The sequence below is a fragment of the Stegostoma tigrinum genome, chromosome 41, assembly GCF_030684315.1.
Source record: "Stegostoma tigrinum isolate sSteTig4 chromosome 41, sSteTig4.hap1, whole genome shotgun sequence".
NCBI lineage: Eukaryota > Metazoa > Chordata > Chondrichthyes > Orectolobiformes > Stegostomatidae > Stegostoma > Stegostoma tigrinum.
In genome coordinates this window covers 4,151,968-4,176,424 of record NC_081394.1, presented here as the reverse complement: position 1 = coordinate 4,176,424, position 24,457 = coordinate 4,151,968, and the positions used below count along the sequence as shown (strand labels likewise).

The window sequence follows — 24,457 nt, the reverse complement described above, 5'->3', positions numbered from 1 at the left end:
GGAGGAGAACACGCCCCCATCTATATCAACGGAACTGAGGTTGAAAGGATGGATAGCACTAAGTTCCTCAGAGTGATAATAACCAACAATCCACCCTGGGCTGCCCACGTAGATGTGACAGTCAGGAAGGCACAACAAAGCCACTTCTTCCTTGGGGGCTCAGGAAATTTGGCTCACCCGTAATTCCCTCACCAACTTCTATAGATGCACCGTACAAAGCATAACCATCTGGGTACAGAATGGCCTGGTCCGGCAACTGTTATGCCCAGGACCGTAAGAAGGTGGCGTGCACAGCCCAGACCATCAAGGAAGCCAACCTTCCATCCTCGGACTCCATTTACACCTCTTGCTGGCAGGGAAAGGCAGCCAACGTCATCAAAGGCCCCACGTACCACAGTAATGTCCTCCTACAAACTCTTCCATCAGGCAGAAGATACAGAAGCCTGAACACACACACCAGCAGGTTCAGGAAAAGCTTCTTCCTGGCCTTTATCAGACTGATGAATGGACTCTCGTCTCAAATAATGCTGAGCATGCAAACAAAAATCTCGCCAAGTGCATGTCCAGTGCAATGTAACCTGTATTTCTCTGTCTAAATCTTTCTGATCTGTACATCCTTGCTTACCATGATCTTCCTGTACGTTCATAAACAAAGTTTTTCACTGTATTTCAATACACGTGGTAATAAATCAATCAATCAATGGTCCTCTGAGGTAGTGCATCCCATACCCCTACCACCCTCTGGGTGAAAAATGTTTTTCTCAAAACCCCTTGAAACCTCCTGCCCTTCACCTTGCGATTATGCCCCCTTTGTTATTGACCCTTCAGCTAAGGGGAACAGCTGCTTTCTATCGACCCCGTCCATGACTAGCAATTAAATCTCCACTTAATCTGCGCTCCTCTTAAATCTGACCACGCTATGGATGTCCCTCACCCTGAATCCATTTTCTCGAATCATCTTAGCTGCCACAATCTGAACAGAGTTTTCAGAGCAGGTTTCTGTATAAAACCCTCCATGAAGCCACAAAATTCTTCCTAAATTGCAGTGCCCAAAACCAACAGATAGGGACAAACTGGTGTCTTCTGCAAATTTCACAGAACTTCCTTGATCTTTCCTTCTGCGTGGAGTTGACGAATGACTATCATCTTTGGAACAAGAAAAGAGACTTCAATACAGTCTGAACTACACAACATGAAAGCATTTCCTATTAACATCTTGTCACATAGAACTCACAATCATACAAATTTCACCTTTTAAGATATATTTCAGATTTGCAAGCTATTCCACATCCAATGACCTGCTCTGAAAACTCTGTTCATGCTTTGGCAGCTAAGGCACTGCATGACATTTGAAGGCAATTGACAACATTCAGAATCAAATAAAACATTCACTTCACCCCAATCTCCTACCCTTTTCAAAAAAACTCCAAGATCTGCATCTGAACTTCACCTAAAAAGTAATCATTTCTTCGTTGGCTCACACTAAAGGTTCTATGAAACCAGCCTCTCAGGTTGTTTTCAAGAACATAGGGCAGCAAACAAGAATGGAAACGTTATCTTTTGTCAAATAAATGAGAACCACCTCACCTTTGCTTTCTCCTCCAGCTCCATATACTGCATAACCTGCACAGACAACTTTGCGTGATTTTCCTCCAGACTGTCAATAATATTTGGCACCATATTCTGCTCAGAGACAGAGAAGGGATGACTTTGATTTTATGAGGCAACAGTTTGTGTTAGTATTATTTCGACAGTTATCATTCCAGGGTCAAACAAATGAACTGCTGTATACACTCTGCACCGATCCCTGTATTCTGCACTAGGGCAAACCAGACTCTATCTGAAATTCAACAAGGCACGGCTGTCAAAGTAGCGCAAATATAAACCCATCCAAAACTAATGCTGCATGCACGGTGCACCTATGCAGCATCAGCATAGCATGAATGCAGTAAGATGTAGAATGAATGCAGCACTGACGCAGCATTAACTGCAGCACAGATGTCGCACAAATGCAGCTAAGACACAGTAAGAGTGCCAATGCCAAAAACACTGACCACACAATTTAGGGTCAGCGTCCAGGGATTGCTGCACTGTCGGAGGGTCAGTATTGAGGGAGAGCTGCACTGTCGGAGGGTCAGTGCTGAGGGAGCATCACCCTGTCGGAAGGTCAGCGCCGCCCTATCGGAGGATCAGTGCTGAGGGAGCGCCGCCCTGTCGGAGGGTCAGTGCTGAGGGAGCGCCGCCCTGTCGGAGGGTCAGTGCTGAGGGACAGCTGCACTGTCGGAGGGTCAGTGCTGAGGGAGCGCGACACGGTCGGCAGGTCAGTGCTGCGGGAGCGCTGCACTGTTGGAGGGTCAGTGCTGAGGGGGCACCACCCTGTCAGGGGATCAGTGCTGAGAGTGCGCTGCACTGTCGGAGGGTCAGTGCTGAGGGAGCATCACCCTGTCGGAAGGTCAGCGCCGCCCTGTCGGAGGGTCAGTGCTGAGGGAGCGCCGCCCTGTCGGAAGGTTATCGTCACCCTGTCGGAGGGTCAGTGCTGAGGGAGTGGGCACTGTTGGAGGGTCAGTGCTGAGGGAGCGCCGCCCTGTCGGAGGGTCAGTGCTGAGAGTGCGCCGCCCTGTAGGAGGGTCAGTGCTGAGAGTGAGCCGCGCTGTCAGAGGGTCAGTGCTGAGAGTGCGCCGCCCTGTCGGAGGGTCAGTGCTGAGGGAGTGCCGCCCTGTCGGAGGGTCAGTGCTGAGAGTGTGCCGCCCTGTAGGAGGGTCAGTGCTGAGAGTGAGCCGCGCTGTCAGAGGGTCAGTGCTGAGAGTGCGCCGCCCTGTCGGAGGGTCAGTGCTGAGAGTGTGCCGCCCTGTAGGAGGGTCAGTGCTGAGGGAGTGCCGCCCTGTCGGAGGGTCAGTGCTGAGGGAGTGCCGCCCTGTCGGAGGGTCAGTGCTGAGGGAGTGCCGCCCTGTCGGAGGGTCAGTGCTGAGGGAGTGCCGCCCTGTCGGAGGGTCAGTGCTGAGGGAGTGCCGCCCTGTCGGAGGGTCAGTGCTGAGGGAGTGCCGCCCTGTTGGAGGGTCAGTGCTGAGAGTGCGCCGCCCTGTCGGAGGGTCAGTGCTGAGAGTGTGCCGCCCTGTAGGAGGGTCAGTGCTGAGGGAGTGCCGCCCTGTCGGAGGGTCAGTGCTGAGGGAGTGCCGCCCTGTCGGAGGGTCAGTGCTGAGAGTGCGCCGCCCTGTCGGAGGGTCAGTGCTGAGGGAGTGCCGCCCTGTCGGAGGGTCAGTGCTGAGAGTGTGCCGCCCTGTAGGAGGGTCAGTGCTGAGGGAGCGCCGCCCTGTCGGAGGGTCAGTGCTGAGAGTGTGCCGCCCTGTCGGAGGGTCAGTGCTGAGAGTGTGCCGCCCTGTAGGAGGGTCAGTGCTGAGGGTGAGCCGCGCTGTCAGAGGGTCAGTGCTGAGGGAGCAGACACTGTCGGAGGGTCAGTGCTGAAGCCTTTGTGTCTATTGTTAATCTTAACCATGTGTTTTGTTAACTGCATTGACAACTTCCGTCTCTCTCTCTCTCTCTCTCTCTCTCTCGCTCCCTCTGCAGAGAAGTATGGAGGATTCACGCACAGCTGCTGCAAACAGCGTGGGAGGGAGAGCCTGTCGGATTCACTCTGGGGAAGGGGTGACCCTGCACAGCAGTGCATCCATGCCAAAGCATTAATGCGAGACCAACACAAATGCCCCAACAGCACCTCACCCGGGCCTGAGTTTGTTAATCTCTCATCAAGCCATCAGTGATGTCAATATTCACTCCATGGTGCGCAGCATTTCCATTGTAGAGTGTTTCCTGCCAGATACTTCAGATGGTACACAGCTGCCAGTCTGCCAGGTTGCCTTACCTTCCAGTCTTTGGTGACCTGAACCAATGGTGTGGTAGTGTGACCATTGTGTTGATGACTTGATATGCACAGGGGGCACACGAGCTCCCATTCCTGGAAGCACAGATGAGTCACTTCTTCCCCAGAGTGAATCCGACAGGCTCTTCCTCCCAGGCTGTTTTCAGCAACTGTATGTGAATCCTGCACCTCCTCTGCAGGGAATGAGACAGAGACAAAACAACAGTTTCTGTCAATGCAGTTAACAAAACACAAGAGGAAGTGGAGCTCCCATTCACACACACACCGGCGCTCCCTCAGCACTGACCCTCCGACAGTGCAGCACTCCCTCAGCACTGACCCTCCGACAGTGCAGCACTCCCTCAGCACTTACCCTCCGACAGTGCAGCACCCCCTCAGCACTGACCCTCCGACAGTGCAGCACTCCCTCAGCACTGACCCTCCAACAGTGCGGCGCTCCCTCAGCACTGACCCTCCGACAGTGCAGCACCCCCTCAGCACTGACCCTCCGACAGTGCAGCACTCCCTCAGCACTGACCCTCCAACAGTGCGGCGCTCCCTCAGCACTGACCCTCCGACAGTGCAGCACCCCCTCAGCACTGACCCTCCAACAGTGCCCGCTCCCTCAGCACTGACCTTCCGACAGTGCCCGCTCCCTCAGCACTGACCCTCCGACAGTGCCCACTCCCTCAGCACTGACCCTCCGACAGTGCAGCACTCCCTCAGCACTGACCCTCCGACAGTGCCCGCTCCCTCAGCACTGACCCTCCGACAGTGCAGCACTCCCTCAGCACTGACCCTCCGACAGTGCAGCACCCCCTCAGCACTGACCCTCCGACAGTGCAGCACCCCCTCAGCACTGACCCTCCAACAGTGCCCGCTCCCTCAGCACTGACCTTCCGACAGTGCCCGCTCCCTCAGCACTGACCCTCCGACAGTGCAGCACTCCCTCAGCACTGACCCTCCGACAGTGCAGCACCCCCTCAGCACTGACCCTCCAACAGTGCCCGCTCCCTCAGCACTGACCTTCCGACAGTGCCCGCTCCCTCAGCACTGACCCTCCGACAGTGCAGCACTCCCTCAGCACTGACCCTCCGACAGTGCAGCACTCCCTCAGCACTGACCCTCCGACAGTGCAGCACCCCCTCAGCACTGACCCTCCAACAGTGCCCGCTCCCTCAGCACTGACCTTCCGACAGTGCCCGCTCCCTCAGCACTGACCCTCCGACAGTGCCCGCTCCCTCAGCACTGACCCTCCGACAGTGGCCGCTCCCTCAGCACTGACCCTCCGACAGTGCCCGCTCCCTCAGCACTGACCCTCTGACAGTGCGGTGCTCCCTCAGCACTGACGCTCTGACAGTGCGGCTCTCCCTCAGCACTGACAGTCCAACAGTGTGGCGCTCCCTCAGCACTGACCCTCTGACAGTGCCCACTCCCTCAGCACTGACCCTCTGACAGTGCCCACTCCCTCAGCATTGACCCTCCGACAGTGCCCACTCCGTCAGCACTGACCCTCTGACAGTGGCCACTCCCTCAGCACGGACCCTCTGACAGTGCGGCGCTCCCTCAGCACTGACCCTCCAACAGTGCCCCCTCCCTCAGCAATTACCCTCCGACAGTGCAGCGCTCCCTCAGCACTGACCCGCCGACGATGCGGCACTCCCTCAGCACTGACCCTCCGACGGTGCACCACCCCCTCAGTACTAACACTGGGAGAAATGGTCAGAGATATTTGCTGTCATCACCCGTGAGGGTTTTAAGCCTCTGAACTCTTGTTCTCAAAGCTGGAGTGAAAATTACCACTGAGCTATTCTGTATAATGTTGTTAGGCAAAAAAGTTGAGGAGCCACATGAAAGGATGGCATCTTACCCAGGGATGCAGGACACTGTTTATTGTTCATCATCTTGTTGTAGGCCTCTGCTAGCCTGACTAGGACCAGGTGCTTGGTCATCTTTGGCTTGTTCTGGTAGGAGTGCCTGCAGATGGGGCAACGGTAATCTGACCCTGGCTTCACATCTGCAAAGACCTGGTCAATGCAGACTTTGCAAAAGCTGTGCTCACAGGGCAGACGCACAGGCTCCCGATAGATTCCCATGCAGACTCCGCATGTTAACTCAATGCCTAGCTCGCTTTTCCTCTCTCCTCCATCCTCATCATCACTCAGGCACTGGGCCATTTCCACTGACGGGTCAGCAGAGAGGCTTCAGCCTGGAGCGGCAGGACCTGGAGGAAACCAGAGACTCGGGTTAAACACATTGCGCATTGCACAGCTTCAAAATGAATCAGACGCTTCCATTTGCGAGACCTTTTGATGCTGAAGTTGTCTGAGACAACATCCAGATTCCAGCTGGTCTGCGCTGGGAAACTTCCATGCCACTCCAAATACCAGCTGATGACCGTCTCCATGGATAGACTCTGACCACCCAGTCCATGACATTCTACAGCATTCATTCATGTGTTGAATCATTTCGCTTAAGACCTGCAAATTCTTGGAATTTCTCCCTGTTCCAAAAGACTTTCTGACCCTTTCTTTAATAAAAAAAAGAACCAGCTTTCACCACCCCAAAAGCTGGAAATCTATTTAACTCGACTTTGCAACCCAAACCCCCAAATGATGACAATATATCATAAACTTTTGGCACATCATCTCTGTCTCAAATTAAACATCCCAATTTTTGAACTATGCTTCGAAGTTCTGGATTGCTGCTGGTGGGTAACATCCTCCCTGAATCTGCTTAGTCAACCCCCCCAAGAATCTTTATTAAAATGATCTTTTCACAGGACGTGGATGTTCCTGACTGAGTCCTCATACTTAATGACCCATGTGAACACCAGTAGAGTTCCTTGCACTTCTGTAATCCCTGGGTGTAAGTAGGAGTCAGGGGGAGTGGGGGGGGGGGGGGGGGGGTTGGAGTAAAGAAATCCAAGCTGTTGACCTGTAGTGTAGATACAATTAATATTGAAATATTTCCAACTTAGGATGCTACTTTGGTTCGAAAGACAGCCTGCAAGTAGTGCTGGTCTTCCCATCCATCTGCTAACCATGTCCTTTTAGGTCATAGAGGTCAACAGTTTGGAAGGTGCTATTCAAAGATTCTCGGTGAGTTAGTATAGTGCATCTTCTGGGTGGAACACACTGTTTCTGCTGTGATTTGGTAGCAGGGAGATTGAATGTGGATGGAACATCAATAAACTGAGCCTGAATTCTGCTTCCTGAGTGTTGTTGGAGGTGCACCCATCCAGGACAAGTGGGGAGGTTTTCCGTCACATTCTTGACTTGTGCTTTGCTACAGTGGGCAGGTTTCCACAGAATCAGGAGGTGAGCAACTCTGTAGAATACCAAGCCTCTGACTTGTATCCATAGCATATATATGGGTGGTCCAGCTCAACTTTAAATCAATGCCAAGTCGTTGATAGGGAGGGATTCACTATGGAAGGAACTACTGAAGGTCAAGGGGAGATGATTAAATTTTCTCCTGTTCCCTAAACTTGTGCGACTTGAATAGCACCTGCTGGTCACCAGATCAAACCTGAGTATTTTGCAGGTCTTGTTGTATTTGCACTTCAGTATCTGAGGAATCGCGAATGGTGCTGGACATTGTGCAACCATCGGCCAACATCCCCACTTCTGACCTTATGATGGAGTGAAGGTCATTGATGAAGCAGCTGGAGATGGTTGGGCCCAGGAGGCCATTTTGAAGGAGGCATGTGGTTTGTTCATTACAAATCTGAGGTTAGTGGAGGAGAGTGAGAGGGAAAATGAGGAGAAAAAGCAAGCATAGGATCTCGCTGGATGGCGGAACAGACATCAAGTGTCCAGGGTGTGGAAAGAAGAGGGCATGAGAGGGTTATCCTGGGTGTAAATGGTAACCATGGCACAAGACTATGAGATCTGCTGTGGTTTCATTCTCAAGGCAAGGACGACAAGATTTCAAAGAGCAAATGATGGCCTTCACCCCATTCAGTTACAAAAGTTAGTTAAGTTGCTAAAGTGAGCGATTGGGAAGGTGAGGGGGTAGGGACCTGCTGGAGAAGGGTTAACTGTAACATCATCTGGCTCAGAATTCCAGCTCCCATCGCAGAGGTGGACATTCCAAAGGGAAGGCAGTGCTTTTGGAAATTCTCACCAGGACGGAAAGCCTCCAGTTTGTTTTGAAGAAGGATCAAGAGGAGGCCATTCAGTTCCTTGAATCCACTCTGCTTGTCAATTTCCCCCATCTCCTCTAACTCCATTTACCGACTTTGCTTCATCTCAACCATACACAAGGATCAGGGCCTAACATGAATGGAACAAGGCCACCATCTGAAAGTGCTATTCCAAGCTACACTTGGAATAAATGTTGCCATAAATTCAGTGGAGTTGTGGATGGTGCGGAAGAACATTGCAGATTACAGAGGGACACAGATAAGCTGCAGAGATGGGCTGAGAGGTAGCAAATTGAGTTTAATGTGGGAAAGTGTGAGGTGATTCACTTTAGAAGGAGTAACAGGAATACAGAGTACTGGGCTAATGGTAAGATTCTTGGTAGTGTGGATGAGCAGAGAGATCTTGGTGTCCATGTGCATAGATCCATGCAAGTTGCCACCCAGGTTGATAGGGTTGTTAAGAAGGTGTACGGTGTATTAGGTTTTACTGGTAGAGGGATTGAGGTTCAGAGCCATGAGGTCATGTTGCAGCTGTACAAAACTCTGGTGCGGCTGCACTTGGAGTATTGTGTACAGTTCTGGTCGCCGCACTATAGGAAAGATGTGGAAGAATTGGAGAGGGTGTAGAGGAGATTTTCCAGGATGTTGCCTGGGATGGAGGGAAGGTCTTCTGAGGAAAGGCTGAGGGACTTGAGGCTGTTTTCGCTAAAGAGAAGTTAAGATATGCCTTAATAGAGACATATAAGATGATCAGAGAATTAGATAGGGAGGACAGTGAGAGCCTTTTTCCTCGGATGGTGATGGCTAGTATGACAGGACATAGCTTTAAATTGAGGGGGTGATAAATATAGGACAGATATCAGAGATAGGTTCTTTGCTCAGAGAGTAGTAAGGGCGTGGAATGCCCTACTTGCAAAAGTAGTAGACTCGCCAACTTTAAGGGAATTTAAATGGTGATTGGATAAACATATGGATGCTAATGAAATAGTGTAGGTTAGAGAGGCTTCAGATTGGTTTCACAGGTCGGCGCAACTTTGAGGGCTAAGGGCTGTACTGCGCTGTAATGTTCTATGCTCTATTTTCCACGTCAAAATCTTGGGAATCTTTCAATTGAGGCATCTGAGGTTCGGGCATTGGGCAATTAGTTGGTTAAAAATAATGTGCAAGGGTATAGGAGAAGAGCCGGAGATTGGGTCTAAGTTATCGTGACTAGGTCCGATGCTGATTTGGAGGGCTGGTGTAGGAACAATGGGCTGAATGGCCTCTTTCTGTACTTTAACACTTCTGTGAATGGGTCCTGCACCACACGCTCAAGAAGGTGGCTTGCAGACAAGTGCTGTATCGCTGACAGCTATTCTAATGAGGCCACAAGCGGCATTGAGGAGCCTGCCCCACCAAGCCCCCACCCCCATCCAGGACCAAGGATTTAGAAGTTAGACAGGGTTCAGGCAAATGGAAGATGTTCATTCAAGCAGAAACCAATTAATGCAGGGCAACGGCCAAAGGATCTTCCCTGAATTGATTTGAGAAAGCAATTTTTCCCTTATTTTCCCTTTGGTTCAGATCAGAAGACAAATCGATGACACACTCAGGCAGTAAGGGCTGCCAATGCTGGATTCTGAGACAATACAGCGTGGGGATGGAGAAACACAGCAGGCCAGGCAGCATCAGAGGAGCAGAAAAGTTGATGTTTTGGGTTGGGGTCCTTCTTCAGAAATGGGGAGGTGTAAGGGGAAATAAAGAGAGAGAGGAGGGGTGAGGCTGGGGAAGGTAGGTCGGATATTGATAAGGAAAGTGCAGGGAGGGAGTGGTGGGGATTGGTCAGTGAGGTGGGAGGAGCGTGGGTAGGTGGGAGAGAAGATGGACAGATTATAACAGGTAATGAGGCGGGGGTGGCGGGCGAGGGGGGAGGGGTGCCAGGGGTGGGGAGATTTTGAAACTGGTAAAATCCACATTTAGGCCATTGTGCTGTAGACTCTTGAAGCGGAATATGAAGTGCTGCTCCTCCTGTTTGTGGGTGACGTCACTGTAACACTGATTTTTACAGTGAAATACAGCATTTTTACTCATTGTGTTACAATAATCAAATACAGCATAGTCAATGTCCTTCCCTGTTAATCCACACACCCCATTGCCTAATCAATGGTGGACATTCCTTTGGAACAGACCCAGGTTGCTTACGCCATTTACCAAACGTCATAATCGCTTGGCCTTGGGATCTTTCTATGCATCCTACTCATTCGCATTCCAAAGTTACTGGCTGTACTGTTTTGGATCTGTCTCAGGCTTGCTTATCTCTAAGGGCAGCTTTGAATTCTGTTATTCATTGCATTCCATGCGCTGCCTTTATTAAATTAAGTTACTCTGATATTTCCCACTGTCCAAATTATGTATGTAAGAATACAAAAGACAGTTGGTTTTAACCACTCATTATAAGATTTGTAATAAAAGTTAGTTATAAAGTTAAACAGCTACTTCTACTGATAGTAGGAACTGCCGATGCTGGAGAATCTGCGATAACAAGCATCAGGGGAGCAGGAAAGCTAACGTTTCAGGCCTAGACGCTTCTTCAGAAATGGGGGAGGGTCTAGGCCTGAAATGTCAGCTTTCCTGCTCCTGTGATGCTGCTTGGCCTGCTGTGTTCATCCAGCTCTACACCTTGTTATCTCAGCTACTTCTACTGTTAGCTCTACGGGTTGTGAACAATCTATCCTGTTTAAGGCATAAAAGAAGGTGTTTCTTAAGGCTAGTGATAATGGGAACTGCAGATGCTGGAGAATCCAAGATAATAAAGTGTGGAGCTGGATGAACACAGCAGGCCAAGCAGCATCTCAGGAGCAGGAAAGCTGACATTTCAGGCCTAGACCCTCCCCCATTTCTGATGAAGGGTCTAGGCCCGAAACGTCAGCTTTTGTGCTCCTGAGATGCTGCTTGGCCTGCTGTGTCCATCCAGCTTTACACTTTGTTATCTTTGTTTCTTAAGGCTAATTAAATTTCACATCGAGATTTAAATGCTTTCCCCCCACTACTAGTATTACACTCTGGTCATACTTGTATCTTTTATGTCGAAAACTGCTTCTATGATTATCTGAAGAATCTTTAACTACAGTCTATTTCTGAATATTCTGAGTAACAGAAACAGTTAATTAATACAAGATCATTGTGGCTGTTGATTTTGCAGCTGTTTGCAGAGTTAATCTGGCTGGTTCATTTTCTGAGACCTGTATCTGGCGTTATCATTTACTGGGACAATCATCCTTTCATTGACGAGGCTGGAATTGATCACTTGCTAACAGTGTGGAGCTGGTGAACACAGCAGGCCAGGCAGCATCAGAGGAGCAGGAAGGCTGACGTTTCAGGTTGGGACACTTCTAAACTAATCACTTGTCTGTTCTTCAACATCCTAGCTGAAGAAGCATCCCAACCCAAAATGTTAGCTTTCCTGCTCCTCCGGTGCTGCCTGGCCTACTGTGTTCCTCCAGCTCCACACTGTGTTACAGCAGACTCCAGCAGAGCTTACTATCGCTTATCAAAACTGTTTCAGATGGTTGCTCTTTTGCCAACCTAGGTGTAGTCTTGTTCAAAGGTACCGTTACATTTCACTCAGACTTTAAGAGCAGACGGGCCCATTTTGTTTTAATCCTTGATATTTCTGATACAATCCTTGTCGGCCATTTTCAAACACTTAAGCAGGTACAGGTCACCTCCCGCCACACAGCAGATGATAAACAACAAAAAGGAAGATGGAGTATGACCCCCAAATTGTGCTGAACCTATCCAACATCACCAAAGCTCTCCTCACCCTACACACCTCACTGTGTCATCCCACCAGCTACCTTCACCAATATCTCCCTAGCATTGTGTCTCAGGAGGTTGTGACAAGTCACTCCAGACATGATGAGGGAACAAAGTAGAGAAGAACATAAGAAAAACAAAGCGCAGAAGGGGGCCATCTGGTCCATCAAACCTGCTCTGCCTTTTTTTAAGCTTATGACTGATTTTTAGAGGCCTCAGGCTTCACCTACCCGCCCACTCACCCTAACCCTTTATTGTTTGAGACATCTATCTACCTAATTTTCCTTAAAAACATTCAACGACTTAGCCTCAACTGCTTCACCGAGCAGGGAACCACAGGTTCACAACCCTTTGAGAGAAGAAGTTCCTCCTCAACTGAGTCCTAAATCTGCTCCCCCTTTATTTTGAGGCTATGCCCCCTTGTTCTAGTTTCACCTTTTAGTGGAAACAACGTCCCTGCTTCTACCTGATCACTTCCCTTCATAATTTTATATGTTTCTACAAGGTCACCCCCCTCATTCTTCTAAATTATCATGAATATAGTTACAAAAGACTCAATCTCTCCTCAATTGCCAAGCTGGAAGCAACAACAGTGAACCTCCTCAGTTGAGTGACATATACATGTCCATGATATTTTGATAATCTACCATGAGTTACAGTTCACTCCAGTTACAGGAGCAACGGTGCACACTATACTCTGGAGCTATGATAACGGCGCCTCAACATTTTTCCCTGCAAGTCACTGACAAGGAATATCGCTGGCTGCCAGCACTGGAATTGGAAGGAGTTATGAGTTGCTGCTGGATCTCTTTGGCTGCAATGTGCACAAACTTCTCTGGGATTGACAGCTGCATGAACCTCTGCCTCAAGAGGTGGAAGCACTACCCCTTCGAATCCCCAAGATCTGCATGCATCAGCCCAAGGGAACACTTCAGCCCTCAATTTCTAATATCCAGGGTTGGTTGGCTGGATGATTGGTCCACAATGTGGGGTGCTGCCAACAGGGTGGGTTCGATCCCTGTTACTGTGAAAGACTCTCCTTCTCAACCTCTTTCCCCCACCTGGGGCGTGGTGGTTGGGGGGTGGTATTCAGGACGATGGGGCCAACAACTTTTTCCAACAGCCAACACACACAGGCACGACGGGCTAAATAGTGTCCTGCTAGCCTTTAGATTCTGTGTTGTTGACACCAACAGATGGGGCAGCCAATTTTCGGAGTCAGTTCTGCGCCATACCAGATGACAGCTGCCTCGTTTGTTGACGACAACAACCGCTAAGTGTTTGGTGAATCAGTCGAAATGATGTCTCACGGAGCTGGCCACAAGTCAAGAGCCCCCAAACCTAACAAACAAGACGCTACCGACATCCCGCAAAAGCAAATAGATCAGTCTTACCTGCTGAAATGGGATTGTTCTCTGTCTGGATTCGGCTCGCTCTCTGTCGCAGATTGTTTCATTTTCAGTTTGTTATTTCAGTTCCTGTAATGTTTCGGACTTTTTTTTCAAATTTAAAGGCATCCTCGCTCCGCCAGAGAACAGACGAAACTACTGAATTATACTGATCTCAGAGGATGACAAGATGGTGAAGCTCAGTTTGAGTGCCAGGCAATGAGCATCTCCCAGAGACAGAAATAGTAGGAACTGCAGATGCTGGAGAATCTGAGATAACAAGGTGTAGAGCTGGATGGACACAGCAGGACAGATGTTTCGGACAGAGAGGCTATAAAACACCGTTCTTTAATAGTTATAGGCACTCTGCAACTGACCCAACACACGCTCGTTTTAAGTTAGTGAACATTCAAATAAGGAACGAAACTGTGAACAACAGCTCTCTCACCTCACGCTCCGCTGATCTTCGTCAAATCGAGTGCAGTTTCTCAGATTGCTCTACACTTTTAATCAGCTGCACTGAAGGTCCGAGCGACCGACTGCCCTTCCCACATCTGTACTAACTCACCATAAAAATATTCCACCCAGCTTTCCACCCACTGAAACCGAAAGGACCTGACGTGGGACCAGCTGAGCAAAGGAAGTTAAAAACAGAAATTACTGGTTAAATTCAGAAGGCCTGGAAGCGTCTATGGAGAGAAATCATTTCTCAGAATTGTTCCTCGGTTCTGAGAAACATTGACTTTGATTTCTCTCCACAGACCTGCTGAGGTTTTCCCCCAATTTCTATTTTTGTTTCTGATTTATAGCAGCCGCAGTTTTTTCGGTTTTTATTGAGGAAAGGAGTTGTTCCTCGTACCTTACTCCGTGCTAGCCCTGCCCTGGAGTGTTTGATGGGGGGATAGTGTAGAGGTACCTTTACCCTGTATCTAATCTCATGCTGTCCCTGTCCTGGGAGTGTTTGATAGGAAATAGTGTAGAATAGTGTAGAGAGAGCTTTACCCTGTGTCTAACCCCGTGCTGTCTCTGCCCTGTTAGTGTTTGATGGGCAACAGTGTTGAGGTAGCTTTACTCTGTATCTAACCTCGTGCTGTCCCTGTTTTGCCTCAGAAATTACTCTATATCTCAGAATTGGGCACAAGAACAGGACCATCACTAAATGTCACAACTATGTTGATTTATTTAGCATTATCACATTTGAAGGGTTTGTACATTCAAAAACATTTTTTCAAGTGCTGGAAGGCAAACAAACATTTTCCTGGAAGTTCCACAATAACAATCGTTTAAATACACAAAAAAACTATCACACCTTGTAACAAACATCAGAAAGAAACACAATTTGAAGTTAAATATTTAAACATTTATAATTTAATAATTTAGATTTAAGTTATGCTCAGCTGATTCAGTGGGGGAAGTCTGGGCAGGAGTTGGAACAGCTTAAATTTGACGGGGATCAAAGCCCTGGAGTTTCCCTCTCAGCCTTTCCAGCTCGCTCTCCTCCTTCAAAACCTAACTCCTCAACCAGGTCTCCTGTCATGTCTTCAAAATTACCTCGAATCTGTGTCAATGAGTGTTCCTGTGAAAGCATCTTGGGACAGTTTACTGCGTAAAAGGCTCCCTATAAATGTAAAGGTGAAGTCAGGAATTGGGAAGACATGGAAGTCTTGTCCAAAAGGGAGCAAAGCTCACCGAAAGCTACAGCCCTGTCACTTGTAATTTCCCAATCCTCAACCATTCTGTGCATCTCCTCAGCATTAAGAGTGCTGCTGTGTATGCTTAGACACACTTATACAAGAGAGACAGACCAACAGGTAACACATGCACACAGACACGCATGTATTTCTGCATATACAAGCATAGAGGAAAACCCATACATAACAAACACACATATACAAGCTCATACCTGCCAACACACGTGTATGAAAAAGGACCTACACAAACACACACTCACCATGCATACACACACGTACATGTGCACGCTGAAACACAGGCACACACATACTAAGAGACATATAAAAACAGTCGCATGGACTTTAAGACACAAACAGTGGACACCTACAAAAACATTCAGACACTGGAACATGCATGCAACAGACAAATAGGTGTTATCAGATTCAAACACACTGATACAGAAACACGTGCTTATACAAACACACTAATCCACACAGAAGCAGCATTTGTACACATGTCGACATAGACAAGCATATACTTATATTCACACAGACCAACACAGGCAAACTCTACACACGTGCTTACATGCTAACACCATCCTGCTAACACACAAAAATGGACAGACATTAATAAAATACAGCCCTGTAATCATTATGTGATTCTGTCCACTGCTTAAGTCCCTCTTGCAGGAACTTAAGAAAAACAGAGAACAGACGGTTATGAACTGATGGGCAGGGGTTAATGGAAGGAGTGAGGGGAAGAGGCGAGAGAGAAGGGAGAGGAGGTGAGAGGAAGGTGGGGGAAGGAGTGAGGGTGAAGAGGTGAGAGGGAAGGGAGAGGAGGTGAGAGGAAGGGGGGGAAGGAGTTGGAGTGAGTGGAAGAGGCGACATTTTGGATCTCTGCCGAAGGGCATACTTTAGTAGCAGACTGAAGGTCATGTTAAGAACATTTCCCTTTGCACACATAACACTGCAAATGTCTAAACCAGTGAGCAGCTGAACACAGTCCGAATGAGAAATGAGCCAAGCCTATTATTCTGTCGGCATTGAATTGGCTAACTGCAGTGGGAGCAGATGGAAGGGACTGGCCTCAGTGCAACAGAATTGATAGATCAATTAAAGAAATTTGCCATTAATATTGTGCCTTCTTTTCACAATCTCAGGATGTCTCAAAGTGCTTTACAACCTATGCAATGCACATTTCTTTGAAGAAATAAGGTCACTGCTGTAATAAAGGGAATGTGGAAGCAGCAAGATTCCACAAACGGTAATGTGTGAACAATAATTTGTGCTTTCAGTGATGTTAATGTGGCTCCAGGGATCTGGGCAGAACCCTCCTCAAACACCCCTGCCCTATGTGTTGGACTGATTTATAGGCTGAAGTCTTTGGAGGGGGGATTCAAGACCTTCTGACTCAGAGAGAGGGGAGCAAGAACAAGAGACAGTGAGCTCCCCTCCCCGTCCTCTAAGAACCCCAGCATTTGCAGGTACTGAAAATGTGTTCCCCTCATCACTCATTTACAAGTACAAAAAGGAAGGCAGCAAGAGCACATATTAGCTCACCCAAGTTGGCTCCTTGTCTTGGGCAAAAAAAACAATGTGTCAGAACAGTGAATGGGAAGAACAGTAACTGCGCTTCCTGACAGGTACGGTGAGGGATCAAGGGCCTAGTTTCAATTTTCATCACAACATGAGTCAACTTAAAAGCCATTCGACAGCATCTCTTGGTCAATGTTCAACCAGAGCTATCACCTTGTTAGGGGAGCGTGAAAATGTCAAAAAACAGATACTGATAGGGAGATACAGAGGCGGGGGAGACAGGAATAGACATACATACTGACAGAGAGACAGACACATACACTGACAGGGACAGACAGAGACACAGACAGGCTGAAAAGACACATACACTGACAGGCAGAGTGAGACACAGAAATAGACACATACCTACAGGGATAGAGAGAGTAACAGAGAGACACACACAGGCACATACACTGATGGGGATAGACAGAGACAGAGAGACACAGGAACAGGCACATATACTAACAGGGAGATCAGAAACACATGAACAAACACATACACTGACCGAGAAGACAGAGACACATGAACTGACAGATACACTGATAGGGGGAAACAGGGACACAGAGTCACATACACTGACAGGGAGAGGCAGAGAGAAATATGAACAATGATACACTGACACACAGTGAAATATAAATAAACATACACATACAGAGAGAGAGGGGGAGAGAGAAATGTGGAATACACACACTCTGACAGGAAGACAGAGACAGCCAGGCATATAGGAACAGGCATAGACACTAAGATAGACAGAGAGATGAAAATAATCTCTGTCTTTATCAGTGAGGGAGAAACAGGAACAGTCACCTATGTTGAAACAGAAAGAGAGAGAGAGAGAGAAAGAGAGACGCAGAGATCTATACAGGGAAAAAAAGACATTAACAGAGAGGGGGAGGGATGGACAGAATGCTGTTAGAATAGAGGAGAAGCAGTTTTGATGAGAGTCAGATTGTTATCTATTCTTGTAGAGGTGCTGCTCGACTTTTGGTCAAAGAATTCCCCCAGTTTGGCTTCTTCATTTTTAAAAATAACAAGGATATCAGAGAAACAGAGACACGGAGATGAATACAACTTCAGAGAGAGAGAGACAGACAGACAGACAGACAGACAGACAGACAGACAGACAGACAGGGACAGGGCAGACAAATTTTAAAAATGCCCACTCCATGTTGCAGTCACTATTTACCAACATTGCTGACATCAATACCAACAACTGAAGTTTAGTGGGTTTAACTTTTTTTAAGAAAGCTGTTTCATGGCCCAAGCCACCAAAAGTCACTGCTAAAATGATATTAAAGCTTATTTTAGCTTTATGTATCTGATATATATGGATATATATATATATATATATATAAACACTCCTAGCCATCCTGCCCATTGCACATTCCTTACTAACAGCTGTGTGCAGTGCATCATTTTCCTGTAAATGTAATACCATCTGTGCAAACCTAACACTCTCACCCTCCCAGCACAGAAGGAATCCCTCAATCTCAAAAGGTTTATAACGTTGTGATGTAAGTGTAACAAACTGGAAAACATACGGTTCAAGGTTGGGAAAGGCAGGAGGATTGGGAGAGGGAGGGAGTGGGATTAAGAGCACGACAGGGGTGGAGCGAGTGAGCTGCAGTGGAGCAGAGGGGAAGAGAAAATGAGACAGGATAGACAGAGAAAGAGAGAGGGAGTGAGGGGGGAAGGGAATCAGAGTGAGAAGAAGGAGAGTGTGAGTGAGTAGATGGGGAGGAGGGAGGAGAGGCGGGGGTTGCGGGTAAGGCGGAGGGGAAAGACAAAGGCAGCATGCAGCTTGCTTAGCTGGGACAAGGCCTCAGTGCCGGGGAGCTGGAGGCAATGACATGGACCCCAGCTGGCCAATGTTGAGAGAGACAGAGGAAGAGAAGTTGGGCAGGCAATGACGAGGGGGCATGGGACTGAGCACAGTGCCGCGCAGCGTGAAGGAGCAGACATCTTTTAGCACTTGGAATTTCTTCCCTGATTCCAGGTGGTCAAACGTCTCTGGAAGAGCAGCCAGGAAAAAACACAAATCAGTAATTCATCAAACCAAGGGCCAAGAGAAGATGTTTGTTTATGAGGACAGCAACCCGAGGTAATGAGGCTGCATGTGACACTCTCACCTTGACTACGGACATTGCTCATACGTCAGGCAAATTAAAAGAAACTGTGCCAACTAATGGCAGTGCAGAACATGTTCTAATCTAAGTGCAAAATTGGGAGAGCAAAGTGTTGAAAGCTGGACGGGAACCCAATGTTGCTGTTTTCTCCTTGCTGGTGTTGACAGAACTGCTATTAAATGCATGGCAGTTGATGGTTAGAAACCAATATGGACAAACGATCTCACATTGAGGCAGAGGGATTAATGTGCAACAAAAGCATCCAACCTGGGAGCCGACGGTCACCTGGCAATGTCCTCTGCCCCTTTTTTTAAGGTGCTCTGAGGGAAAATAACGGCCTGACACAGGGTCAAGACAGGACCTGCCTCATTCATGGCTGGAGGGAAGCTGCCCAAATGTGCAATGAAGGTTGGGGCAGGGGTGCAGGGACTCTATCAATGGAGGCAGGCTTTAATCAGTGTCTGTGCATGTGTGCACGCGTGTATATTTGTGTATGCGTGCATGTGTATTTGTGTGCGTGGATACTTGTGCGTGCGCGTGTACACTTGTGTGTGCGCGTGTATGTGCGTGCACGTGTATATTTGTGCGCTCGTGTGTATATTTGTGTGTGTATATTTGCGCGTGTACATTTGCGCGTGTACATTTATGCGTGCGCGTGTATATATGTGTGTGCGCCTTGTATATTTGTATGTGCGCCTGTGTGCGTGTGTATATTTGTGTGTGTCTGTGAGTATATATGTATGCGTGTGCATATATAAGAGTTGTGCATATATGTGCAAATGTCTATGTGTGTAATATGTGTGCGTGTTCGCTTGCAATGTGCTTGCGTGTGAATATGCATGTGCCTGTATCTGTGTCTGCATGCATCTGTGTGTCAGGGCATGTGTGTGTGTGTGTGTGTGTCTCCAATATCAATGAACTTTGAGGGAACTAGCCAACTGTAAGTCCAGCTCCATCGGGGTAGTTTTTAAAAATGTTACAACACACTTTGTATGTGGAGGTGCCGGTGTTGGACTGGGGTGGCCAGGTTCAGAAATCACACAACACCAGGTTACTGATCAACAGGTTTATTTGGTATAGCAAGGTGTAGAGCTGGATGAACACAGCAGGCCAAGCAGCATCAGAGGAGCAGGAAAGCTGACATTTTGGGCCTAGACCCTTCTAATGAAAATTCTGATGAAGGGTCTAGGCCCGAAACGTCAGCTTTCCTGCTCCTCTGATGCTGCTTGGCCTGCTGTGTTCATCCAGCTCTGCACCTTGTTATCTCAGATTGTCCAGCATCTGCAGTTCCTAGTACCTCAGACTACAACCTGGTGTTGTGTGATTTCTGACCTTGCACACTTCTGGAATAGGTGGGACTTGAACCCAGGTGTCTTGACATGCAGCTCAGGTTTTAATGAACATTGAGTGTAGGGCTGCATCATTCAAGCTATAATTGGCTGGTAGTGGCTGCCTTTTTCAGCTTCAGAGTAACTTAATATAGCGGAGGGTTTGTGAGGTCCCATCAGAGAGCAACTGAAGGACTGCAAATGCATATAACCCAGGTTAGAACAGCACAATATTCCAAACCATCGGCCTCCACCATCTGAAAGGACAAGGGCAGCAGATGCACGAGAACACAACAGGCTGCTTGTCCCTCCCTGAGCCACACACTGTTCCGACCTGGAACAGTATCTGCCATTCCTTCAGTGTTGCTGGGTCAAACGCCATCTCTTACAGCTCTGGGCTGTCACTGCACCCTAAGGACAGCAGTAATCTAAAGTGGAAGCTCGCCATCACCTTCTCAGGGAGTAATTCTCAGAAGGAGGCAGTGGGTGGAGGTTATATCATTGGAAAAGTAGCCCAGAGACCCGCGCTAATGGGGATACAAGTTCAAGTCCTATTAGAGGCTGGTTGATCTTAAATTCACATCAATAAGCCTGAATTATGAAGCAACTATCAAGGATTGTTAAAAAGAAACCCATCTGGTTCAGTAATGTCCCAGTGGGAAACCTGCTGTCTTTAACGTGTCTGGGGTTACTCCAAAGTCACAGGTGACTTTTAACTACTCTCTGAAATAATGGAGTCAGCCACTGAGTTCAAGGGAAATTAATGATGGGCAACAAATGCTGGTCTTGCCAAATGCATCCTGTAAAAGAGAAAAGAAAAGGGGAGGTGCAGAATGGCCTGGTGATGTCATCGCTAGACTGTTAATCCAGAGACCATGTGGGAACCCAGGTTTGAATCCAGCCTTGGCAGATAGTGGAAACAAGAGTCGATTGTTGGGAATCCCCTTCTGGCTCACTAATACCCTTTAGGGAAGGAAACTGTCATTCTTACCTGGTCTGGCCTACATGTGACTCCAGACCCACAGACTCTGGAAACTGCCCTCTGGGCAGTTAGAGATGGAACAACAAACACTGGGCCTAGCCAGTGTCACCCTCATCCCGTGAATGGATGAAAAAAAGGAGACCTTGGGTCATTTTGTGGGGTCTGCTCCCACCCCTTCTGCCTGATCATTTCAAGGCAGGTGCGTCAACAAGAAGAAAAGTATTGGTGACCCCAACTCAGTCCTTCATACAAAGTCCTCTCCCTGCCTGATGTCCCCGCCATCCCCACTGCTACCCCACCTCCCAATCCCACCCCCCCTACCTCACCCCCTCCCACCAAATGCAGGAGGTCTGAACTTACCAGCTTGTTCACTTGAACCGTTCGCGTTGCAGCTCTCAGTCAGGTCAGCCTGCAGCCTTCTCTCTGCTCCCTCCTCATGAGACATCTCAGCACCACCCAGGGAGACCACGGGGGGAGCCACGGACCAACCCTGATCCCCGTCGCTGATGGTGGTGGGCGAGGCCCAGGACGCCGAGGGGGAGCTGGGTGCCTGGCTGGTGGTGGGCAGCTGGGGCAGGGGGCCAGCTTTGCGGCGCGGGCTGGAGGACGGAGCTTGACCGGAGGACGGAGTCGGGGAATAGCTCAGCACCATCAGAGCCTCAGCAGCTTCTTTATGCAGCTGCTCCTCGGACAGGAGTGAGACAAAGGAGAGCCTCCTGGGAGCACAGAGTGCCTTCCCTCTTCGTGTGGGAGTCTGAAAGTTAACAGCGTGGTTTACGCAACACTGATGCAGGCCATTCAACCTCCTCCTTCCCCAACGCCCATCACGATATCTTTCTACTCCTTTCTCGCCTATTTTCTCAGCCAAACCCTTCCAGGACACAATGGGCACAGATGGCCAGAGTGCACAAAGGCAACAGTGTCCTGTCACTGACCTCGCAATCCGGAGATCGAGGTTCAAGACAAGGTTTCAATTTGCCTCCGCCACAACAGCTGGTGGCATTTAAATTCAATGTCAACAAGAGATCGAGGTTCAAGACAAGGTTTCAATTCGCCTCCGCCACAACAGCTGGTGGCATTTAAATTCAATGTCAACAAATCTGGAAATGGACAGCTTAGACTTTGACTGGAAGAATATTTTTTGTTTTAAAAAACCAGCGTTATTTAAATGTGGACCAACTGCAGAATTTCAAGCTGCAGAGCAATCAAAGTGTGCCAAAGTGTGAGACACAAGAAGTTAGTTTGCAGACGCAGTAAGTGATTGAAAAGGCTAACAGAATGCCCCTGTCCTTACACACTCCTGTACTTGAGGACACTTGACAATAAAATCTAAATCCAATTGTAATTTATCACAAGAAGAATCAAACTTAAACGTGAGGTGTTCTGCTTCCATTATACTTCCATTGGTGAGAACACATCTTGGACAATTTATGCAGTTTTGGTTCCCTGATTTAACTGGGTTGGAGCTGGTTCAGAGAAGGATAACTAGATTGTTACCTGGAATGAAGGGGTGTCCTATGAGAAAAAGGTTGGACAGACTGGACTAGTTTCCGCTTGAGGTTAGGGAGTGAGGGCTAACTCGATTAAAGGGGATAAGATCCTGGACAGATCCTGGATATCTCCTCTTGTGGGTCAGTCCTTGGTGGGGGGGAACACTTTTTAAAAGATTAGGGGTCACCCTTTCAGGACTGAGATAAGGGGATTTGTTTTTTTTCTCTGGGGTAATTTTGTGACATCAGAAGATGGTGAAAACGTGTGCTTTGATTATTCTTAAGATGGGGCTGGATAGCAGATGATTAAGGTTTACTTAGGGCAGGTGGAAATGTGGAATTTGGAACCGAAACAGAACAGCAATGATCTTACAGAAAGGTGGACACTGAGGGGCTGAGTGGTCTCTATCTGCTCCTATTTCTAAGATGCTGCTTGACTTGCAGTGTTCATCCAGGTCCATACTTAGTTATCTCGGATTCTCCAGCATCTGCAGTTCCCGTTATCTCTGACACTCTTTTGATCATATGTTTTGTTTTGTGCGATGGGCAGCAAATGTTGACCTTGCTAGTGAAGCCCATGGCCTGTGAAAGAACTTTTTTAATATTAAAATAATTAACAAGAACAACACATACTCTGTGTTTAGCACTGCTGCCTCGCACCACCAGGTACCCAGGTTTCATTCCAGCCTTGGGCGACTGTCTGTGTGGAGTTTGAACGTTCTGTCTGTCTGTGTCTGTCTGGGTTCCCTTTGGGTGTTCTGGTTTCCTCCCACAGCACAGAGGTGTGCAGGTTAGGTGGAATAGCTATGGGAAATGCAAGGTTAGGGGTCTGGCTAGGTTGCTCCTGAAGGTCAATGCAGATCCAATGGGCTGAATGACCTCGACCTGCACTGTAGGGATTACATAGCTCCATGATCGATCAGTTCTGCGGACATCCTTGTTGATCTGCACCTGGATTTTCAGTTAAGTGAGAGCCTAATGAAATCACTTGCAGCTTCGACACGATCCAGAAACATGGCCATTACAAAGGTCATCCAGAGGTGTCCCATGAACTATGAGCCCGAGAACAGCAAGGAGCCACAAGAGATAGGAAGGAAAGCTGGGATAGTCCTGGCACCTACCTGGTACGCTGTTCCAGCTCTGACAGGCGTGCACTCGGTCTGACCGGAGCTGTTTGCCTGGGATGCTGGAGGCTGTGGCACAGACGAAGACTCACTTGCAGAGACACTGGGCCTCGCCATCCCACAGATGTAGGGGACCGGTGGCCTGGGCTCAACATGAGGAGATGAAGGAGTCAGTCTGGGTGAGGAGGCTGACAGTGGCAACCTGCAACAGCGTAAGGTAAGATGTGACGGATTGATTCACTACTTGAAGCCCGCGGAAGTGCAACAAACTCCTGCGACAGTTCGCAGGGTGAAGGCAATGCGCTGTATTTTTTAAAGAAGAGCTTTGAGTTTCTACAGCACCTTTCACAAAGTCTAGATGTCTGAATGATGTGGGAAGCATGACAAACAGCACAAACTCCAACATCAGTAGTAATATATAGACCCGGTAACCATTTATTTTGTGATTGAGGGGAACACTCTGGCCCCAGGACACCGGCAAGAACTCACCGATCATTCACATCCACCCAAGAAACCAGAATCGGCTTTGGTCTTATCCAAATGTGGGCACTTCTGACTGTGCAGCACTCCTTCAAAGGAGCAACGGGACTGCTTTCTTTATCCTATTTATTCATCCAATTGATATTGTCGACATTTATTACACTTGCCCAAAAGACTTCCCTCTAAATAGCAGCATACTTCCTCGAGATCTGCTGACATAAATAATGACACCCACTCCCCTGGAACTACCTGTAAATACTGACACCCGCTCCCCTGGAACTACCTGTAAATAATGACACACACTCCCCTGGAACTACATGTAAATACTGACACCCACTCCCCTGGAACTACCTGTAAATAATGACACCCACTCCCCTGGAACTACCTGTAAATACTGACACACACTCCCCTGGAACTACCGGTAAATACTGACACCCACTCCCCTGGAACTACCTGTAAATAATGACACCCACTCCCCTGGAACTACCTGTAA

The 24,457-nt window shown here is 48.3% G+C and overlaps 2 protein-coding genes across 4 annotated transcripts in view; both read right to left on the bottom strand.

The window, feature by feature from the left end:
* Positions 1–13,781, bottom strand: part of LOC125448518 (E3 ubiquitin-protein ligase TRIM39-like) — a 33,296-nt gene extending 19,515 nt beyond the window's left edge. The window contains exons 1-4 of one of the 2 annotated variants that reach the window (XM_059641359.1): positions 13,193–13,781; positions 5,727–6,080; positions 3,860–4,050; positions 1,588–1,683 (exon numbers count right to left, since the gene is read on the bottom strand). In XM_059641359.1, the coding sequence (XP_059497342.1) occupies positions 1,588–1,683; positions 3,860–4,050; positions 5,727–6,033 (594 nt within the window). In that variant the 5' untranslated portion in view covers positions 6,034–6,080; positions 13,193–13,781. The remainder of the gene's footprint in view (positions 1–1,587; positions 1,684–3,859; positions 4,051–5,726; positions 6,081–13,192) is intronic. The other variant, XM_059641360.1, reaches the window with a different exon arrangement.
* A 567-nt stretch (positions 13,782–14,348) lies between these two features.
* The window catches only part of LOC125448398 (doublesex- and mab-3-related transcription factor C2-like), a 32,027-nt gene continuing 21,918 nt past the window's right edge, over positions 14,349–24,457 (bottom strand). For both annotated transcript variants that reach the window (XM_048523696.2, XM_048523697.2), the window contains 3 exons: positions 23,482–23,686; positions 21,231–21,624; positions 14,349–18,444 (listed from right to left, as the gene is read on the bottom strand). In XM_048523696.2, the coding sequence (XP_048379653.2) occupies positions 18,257–18,444; positions 21,231–21,624; positions 23,482–23,686 (787 nt within the window). In that variant the 3' untranslated portion in view covers positions 14,349–18,256. The remainder of the gene's footprint in view (positions 18,445–21,230; positions 21,625–23,481; positions 23,687–24,457) is intronic.